The 7,937-nt window shown below is 42.5% G+C and overlaps 1 protein-coding gene across 1 annotated transcript in view; it reads left to right on the top strand.

Annotated features, from left to right (window-relative positions):
• Positions 1-7,937, top strand: part of CFAP74 (cilia and flagella associated protein 74) — a 135,645-nt gene that overhangs the window by 74,890 nt on the left and 52,818 nt on the right. The window contains exons 17-19 of the mRNA XM_019511690.1: positions 1,293-1,467; positions 5,273-5,385; positions 6,368-6,490. Of these exons, the coding sequence (XP_019367235.1) occupies positions 1,293-1,467; positions 5,273-5,385; positions 6,368-6,490 (411 nt within the window). The remainder of the gene's footprint in view (positions 1-1,292; positions 1,468-5,272; positions 5,386-6,367; positions 6,491-7,937) is intronic.

A 7,937-nucleotide genomic window follows, 5' to 3' on the forward strand; every position in this document is an offset into this window, starting at 1 on the left:
AATGCACAATCTTTATTATTGGAAAGCAGGGCTGTGCGAAGCTTTGGTCCCTGATTCAATTCAGTGAAGATTCGGCCTGATTTAGTGGCTGAATCTCTGAATCTGAACCGAATCAGAGGACCCTTTAATCTCTCTGAATCAAATCAGAACCCTCCAAATCGATTCAGAGAGATTCGAACATAGAGACAACTTTAAATGTTTTTTCTGCATGCCTCTAGGTAGCAGGTAGCTGTGAATGCTGCAGTGCTGGGACACATGGAGTGTCCCACAGGAGCATGGGAGGCTCTCCAGTGTGCTTGGCAGCAGACCTGGAAGTGGACCAGAAGCACTTTCGGTCCACTTCTAGGTCTGCCAGGGAGTGTGCTCCCCCCACCCCTGCACTCTTCTGGCTTAGTGACTGGTGCCTCCTGGGCCTGGGGTGGGGTACCCAGGGTCCCCCCATGGCTGATCGCCAAGCTGGAGGAGTGCAGGGGGGGGCCCTGCGCACTCTCTGGCAGACCCAAAAGTGGGCCAGAAGTACTTCCAGTCCACTTCCTGGTTCACTACCAAGCACGTAGAGGGCCCCCCCCGTGCTTCTGTGGGACACTCCATGTGCCCCAGCATCACAGCAATCATGAGCCATGCCTGCTACCTCAAGGTATGTAGAAAAATTTTTTAAAGCTGTGTCTATGCCCAAATCGTTGATTCTCTGAATCAGCACTGACTCTTCAGATTCGGATTCAGCCAAATCGAATCAGGGACAATGATCCGAATCAAAGAATCAGATCACTGTCTCAGATTTGGGCTGAATCTGAATTGAATAGGGCCCACTTCACACACCCCTGCAGGAGAGAATCACAAAGAGTCACAGACAAGTCAAGGGATGTTTGACTCGGATTCCAAGATGAATTTACAAGCTCAGACAAATTAAAAAAACCCAACCATAGTTATTTGGTTTATTTCAGGAGACTTGTTATGAAGTCTTTGAAAGGGAATAAACATAAAATGTTGCATAATCAGTACACCAAAGTCACTTTCTGAATGCTATCACTTCTTAATGAGCCAACTACTTCAGTTGCCTTTTTATGTAGTAAAAATTGCACTACATTACCAATAAACTCTAGTATTAAAGTATGCAGTCTTTCTGCAAAGCACAGTGCCTTGTCTCAACAAGCAATACAGTCATAATTACTATATATTATAAGTCTACTTTCCTTTTTAAAATGGCAGATAGAATTGGAGGTATAAGCAAATAAAGGTTTACATCATGATTGACTACATTTTAAAATCCTTTCTATAAATATCTTAACTAGATTAGTCCAACACTGGATGGTGTCATCTCTGAAGAGAGGGATAGCAGCAGTCCTATGGGATCTGTGTTTGAAAAGAAGGAACAAGTTTCTCCTGATCAGACAGATGAAACTATCAAATGCTTAAGTCAGCCTGAAAGCCAGAAGACCAAAACAAGCCTGGATAGTAGCTGTACAAGTAAGACTGTGATTTACAAAAAAGCAATACATATCTTAAGGCCAAACATTTTCTGTTTCTAAGAGTTTCATGTAGTAAGTTATAGCACTCAGATACTTGGCAGACTTGCCCAGTGAATGAGACAATTACTAGGCCTATGTGAAGCAGCTAGTATTTGCTTCGGATTTGGCTGATTCGGGGGACAGTGATTCGATTTGGTGATTTGAATCAGCGTCCTGAATCAATTTGGCCAAATCTGATTCAGAGGAGTCAGTAGGTAAACTTCTGCTCTCCCAGCACCTCCATGGCTGTCCCCCCAGGCCCAGGTCCTGGCCCTTTAATTAAAAAAAAAAAAAAAAGCCCCAACTCACTGGCTTCTGCCAGGCAGGTGGCAATCCCCGCTGCCCCACACTGCATGGGGGGGCTCTGCCACAAGCCCCCAGAAGCCCTGAGGCCACTGCAGCAACCAGTGAGTGGGGGCATTTTTTTTTTTACAGGGCCAGGAGCTGGGGCCAGGTGGGACAGCCATGGGGGGTGGGGATGGAAGAGTGGGTGGGGGTTGGGGAGCAGGCAGGGGATGAGGCCTGGCAGGAGTCCCTGAATGGTTCCCTCCCCCCTCCTTCAGCCCCCTTTTCCCCCCTCCCTACTTACCAGCATGGAGTCCGGGTCCAGCTCCATGCTGCAACGTGTAGGGACTGCCTGAATAGCTGAAGCTGTCCAAATCTTTTCTGAATTGATTCAGAGAGCTTCGAATCGATTCAGACCTTTTAATTGGTCACCTGATTCCATTTGGATTTGGAGCTTCGGGCACCGAATTGGGCCAAATCTCCTCCAAATCAAATCAGCACCCAAAGCTTTGCACAACCCTAACAATTACCATTGTAGTACTAGTAGTAGTAATATAGTATGTTTTTATTTTAAAGTTTTCTCAACCCGAAGGTATCCAGGCAGCTGACAAAAATGAGAATTGTGCCAGCACAGACTTTTTTAGATTGGTTTTGATATATTACCCCAGCTGCCCCAGCTTGTCAACAACTCAGCATCAAACAAAAACTACACAAAATCCAACTAGATTTTTCCACAGAGACTTTAAAATTGTTATCATTGTTCTTGCCTCAGGAATTGAATTCCCACCTTTCAGAAGACAAATCCACATGACAGTTCTATTTTTACAACCTACAATTTTAGGAACAAAGTGACATAAAGATGAACCTCTTAGACATTTTTCCTCTCATCTTTTAATCTTTTCTTTGTGCTTAATAACATTGGGAGAAAAGATTTATATCTGGCAATGTAGATATTGAGAAGCTAAGTGTTCCCATTCATGCTGGTCATTAAGTTATTCTGATCAAAAGAAACTGTTAGTCAGCCTAGTGACAGATGGAAAAGGCTGAAGTACTCATTGCCTTTTCTACCTCTGTCTTCACAGGCAAGGTCAGCTCCCAGAATACTGTACCTGGCAGCACAGTTTGGGGAGGAAGTGAGCAGCTGGCAGTGGCAAAAGAACAGTGAGAGTGTATTTAGAAAAGTAGAATGTGTACTGTCCATGGGGCTGAATGCGATACACTGGAGGAGGTTTATGGAATTGGCTGGTGTGATTGCAGAGCTGCTAGCCATTATCTTTCAAAACTCATGGCAGGTAGGAGAGGTCCCAGATGATTGGAAAAGGGCAAATATAGTGCCCATCTTTAAGAAAGAAAGAAGGAGGATCCAGGGAACTACAGACGAGTCAGCTTCACCTCAGTCCCTGGAAGAATCATGGAGCAGATCCTCAAGTAATCTATTTCTAAGCGCTTGGAGAAGAAGAAGGTGACAGGAAAAACTTTCTCACTAGGACAGTAGTAAAGCACTAGAAAGGCTACCCAGAGAAGTTGTGGACTCTCCATCCTTGGAAGTGTTTAAGACCCAGCTAGACAAAGCCTTGGCTGGGATGATATAGTTGGGGCTGGTTCTGCTTTGAGCAGGGGTTGAACTAGATGACCTCCTGAGGTCGCTTCCAGCCCTAATTTTCTGATTCTATGATTCACATTTTTTTAAATCAAAATATTTGGATTTTATATTTGGAACTTGATGGGTCTTGTTAGAATTCTTTATATTTTGTTATAGTTATGATGCTCTCTCCACACCAGTGATTCTCAAAGTGCCACAGCACCTTGGGGTGCCTTGAGATCCTTTCAAGAGTGTCACGTAATGTTAGCACTGCGGGTGTGCAAATATTATTCACATCATAAATTCTGAGATTTCAAGTAGGAATCCTTAGCGTTCAAAACATTCTAACTTATTGGGATCTTTTAGTTATTTACAACATAGAAATTGATCTGTTATTTTTCATTGTCAAAAAGAGGAAAAACTAAGTTCTATATTTTCCAAAGTATATTTTGAGTTTAAAGAAGGGTTCCTTGAGTCTAAAAAGGTTGAGAACCACTGCTCTATACCATACAGCATCTGCAAGTTGTCTTTCAGATGACATCTTAAAAACTGAGATTTTATCTGCTCTCCATGTCATGCAGAAATCCCATTACATTTTTTAGGGTCAATCAAAATTACCTTTCTTCCAATCATTGTGAAGCATGTTATCACCAATTAGTAACTGACACCCAGTCCTTTCATACTATATACACAGATGGATGGTAGGGCTGTGCAAAATTTTACCAACCGTTTTGTTCCGACACTGTTTCAACCAATTTTGAGGTTGAAAAAGCAAAATCGGAATGAAACAAAGACCCTCAAAATAGCCTCAAAACAAAACGAGGCTGGTTGAAATGTTTGGAAAGTCAAAATGTTTTGCCCATAGGCTGGGGATGGGAAGTCAGTCCAGCTGGGCTGACTTCCTATTCCCAGCATAAGATCCAGCAGCGGGCAGGAGGCAGCCCAGCTGGGCTTCTTCCACATCCCCCATGCTACGTCACACCGGGGGCAGGTGCTGGGCTGACTTCCTATCCCCAGCAAAACTCGAAATAGCATCAAAACAGCCTTTCCGTTTTGACAGAATGGAACAGTTGTTTCAACTCAAAATGAAATTCAATATGAAACGTTGTTCTGTCGAACCGCAATGTAGTGCAGGGGATGGGGAAGCAGCGCAGCTGGGCTGCCTCCCATCCTGGGCACAATGTAGCGCGGGGAACTGGGAAGCAGCCCTTCTGGGTTGCCTCCTGCCTCCAGTGAAACTCGAAAGAGCGTCGAAACAGCTTTTCTGTTTCGATGGAACAGAACAGCTGTTTCAACTCGAAATGAAATTCAATATGGAACACTGTTCCGTCGAACCATCGAAACTGAAGGCGAAACAGAACGGTGCCGTTTCACACAGCCCTAATGGATGGAGTTACTTTGGGGTCCTTCTGGAGCAAAAATGCCATATGAAGCAAAACTATTTATTATTGTACCTGTACTGAAAAAGCTTCATCTTTGGGTTGACATGAAGCGGCGCACTGTACAGCACGGATCCTCTTGAATGCATTGCCTCGCTGTTCTGCTCGTTGTACTCCCGCTTAGATTGACCCCAGTTCAAGGTCTCTGGTTGGACCCAGTTTCCATTGGTACTGCCATGGTTTCAATCACATTTTCATTCCACTGGAGTACTGAACTGCTTCCAGGAGTGGAAGATCCTTGAGTCAAGTTGATGGACCTTCCTCTGGACTAGAACAAGCCATAGACCATGTATTCTCATAAACAAACAAAAATCTCTCTCTAGAGCCATGGTAGGCCCACTTAAAGGCCTGTAAGAGCTGATTTGCATGCAGTATTCCCCAAAAGCCAATAGACTCAGGCTGTGATATATTTCTCAGTGAGTACATACCTGTAGTATTCTCTCTTTTTTTTGTCTTAGAACAATTCAGTCAAGATGCACTGATCCCAAAGGCAGATCTGGAAGCAAAAAATATACAAAGCCCACTGGAACCTCTACCTGAAGAATCACCAGTCGAAATTATATTGGGCAAGGTAATGGATTTGTTGAGATATGCCCAAGCATTCAGCTAATCTTAATTTTACTGAGCAAGACCAATTTCTGAATATGGGCCAAATTTTACACTCCTTACTTAAGCAAAACTTCTTTTAGCTTCAGTGGAAGGAGTTGGTTTATGACTGACAAACCGTGACAAGCCCATTAACTTTCATCATAGAATATCACAGTTAATACTTAAAATAAACCATATTATTATGGAAGGGAAGGGTGTTCTGTCAGGAAGGATTCTACACACAGTTTTATTCTTTCAGTCTTGAAATCAGCTGCTTTCTGTTCTCTCTATCTTTTAAAATACATAATTAAACCCAAGTGTGTTGTGACGAGACATGGAGATTTTTTTCCATCCCCTTTCACAGATTCACTACTATTTTCATGCAATTTGAAAAAATTCTTACCAACTAATATTTGTGCCTTCCCCAAAGTTAGGGCCTTTTTCAGTCTAGAAGGTTGGAAAAGGGGGTTAAAGTGAAATTTGTTCAGACAGGAAATAAAGGGAATCAACAACTAGTGGCAATACAGCTATTGAGAACAGGTTGTGCTTGGTGATGTGGAGGGATGGACAAAGTTTCAGATTTGAGTGAGTATGACAGGAGATGTCCAATATTCTTCTCAGCTGCTAGAAAAATGGGAACATAGAATAAAGAAGAAAAACTCAAGCAACCACACACATTGTCCCTACAGAAGCTAAGAATTATGCAAGATTTTGAACTGCCTCTGGAAAATAAAGGCACATGGCATCTCAGATCAAGCTTTCAGCTTCCTGCAGGAAGGAACTATTGCTAATGCTTTTCTCTTGGGTCAGCGTAGTGCATTCATTTTGACAAAGGAAATATCTGTGTCATTGAAAATACGTTTACAAAAGCATTCTGCTGATCTAATGCTACAGGATTTTATTGCTAGGTACAGTAAACTAGCCAGATTTTAATGAAAGGATTTTTGTTTTATTTTCTTCCTTAGGTTACAGAAGGTGAAATTGGACCCTTTAGCTCAGTCAAACTTCAAGTTATTTTTCTTCCAGCCATTCCTGGGGATGTTCAGGCAGAATTTGTATTTACATTTGACAACCAAAACTCCAACCCAGTGAGTATTTCTTGTGCTGATTCTACACACTTGGAATCTTTCTCCATGTAATAAGAACAACATAGGATTGGAAGGAGGGGATAAAACCATGGGAAAGGTTAGAAAAAATAAGTGTATAGTAGTTATTCTAAGAAAGAAGAGCAAGCCTAGTGATGTACTGTGAAATTGAAGATAACAGATTTGAGAAGGCTACATGGCCCCTCTATTTATGGAGTATTACTGTTGCTCTTATGCTTACTGGTGATTCTCAACTTTCTTTACAGACAAATCACCTCCTCTGATATCTCAGTTCTACTCTGGATTATATCAGAAAAATGCACAGTTGCCAGGAAATGAATATATACATTTTTTCCCCTTGATCAGTTCTCCACCCCCCCACCCAACACACACACACGCACACACACACACACACACACGCGCGCGCACACACACACACACACACACACTTTATTTTCCTTCCAACCAGTGGCCTTCCCTAGCATTGGAACAGATTAGTGACAACTGGGACTGATGAAAAATCTAGTTGCCACTATACCATATTATAATTTAGCATTTTTGTTTTGGCCCAAACCGTGCTTGGAGGCTGCTTTAAGAAGCTTACCAGAAAATCTGCACTTTGCAGGAAGCTCAGAAGTCCCCCAAAGTACCCTGAAGTTCACAAAGGGATTGCTCAACAAAAGGAGCTATAGCAGGATAGTCCAGGTCTTCATAACATTATGGGTTCTTTCAACCCTGGGAGGGAGGAGAGCTCTGTTGGGGTCTGGGTTGAATCATCTGGCAGGGGTCACTGTGATAACACCTGTACTCTGTGCCTTTGCTGTAACTGTCCATTGGATAAACAAAACTGAAGTCTCTTGAGCTGTTTTATTGTAGTGCTAAATTCAGTTTAAGACATGGAGGGCACCTATACTTCAGCCCCAAGGCTTCTCCAGTGTGCTGGAATTCCAGTGTATTGGAGCAGACATGATTAATCAAGTCTGCGTCTTGTGTATCAGTGTCTCTGCACTTAAAAATATTGGTGGGGGCACTTGAACTAAAGCTCACTGAATGCCATTTTTAAGCGCAGGGGCACTGATACAGAAGATGTGGTGGCGCTTTAATTAGGGTGGCTCTTGGAGCTGCCCTAATTAAAGCGCCACTCCCCCACCTCCCGAGCATGTGTGAAAATGCCTGGTGATTTTACACTTTCTAAAATACTGTTGAACTACCAGGGACAGCATAACATTCCTCTACAGCTTCTGCTACAGAATCCCTGATAGCAGACAGGCAAAAACCAGTATAGCTGATGTTCATTAGAATAGCAAGCAACCTGAAAAATTACAATATATAAAGGTTTTGCCTCCTTTATTCTAATAAAATAGTTTAAATATTAAATAATAGGATATATTGCTCTACTCTAGGTTGTATGTATAAACTCTACTCTTCACAATGATCTATTAGGATTTTG

The sequence above is a fragment of the Gavialis gangeticus genome, unplaced genomic scaffold, assembly GCF_001723915.1.
Source record: "Gavialis gangeticus isolate Ggan-Ray unplaced genomic scaffold, GavGan_comp1, whole genome shotgun sequence".
Classification (NCBI taxonomy): Eukaryota; Metazoa; Chordata; order Crocodylia; family Gavialidae; genus Gavialis; species Gavialis gangeticus.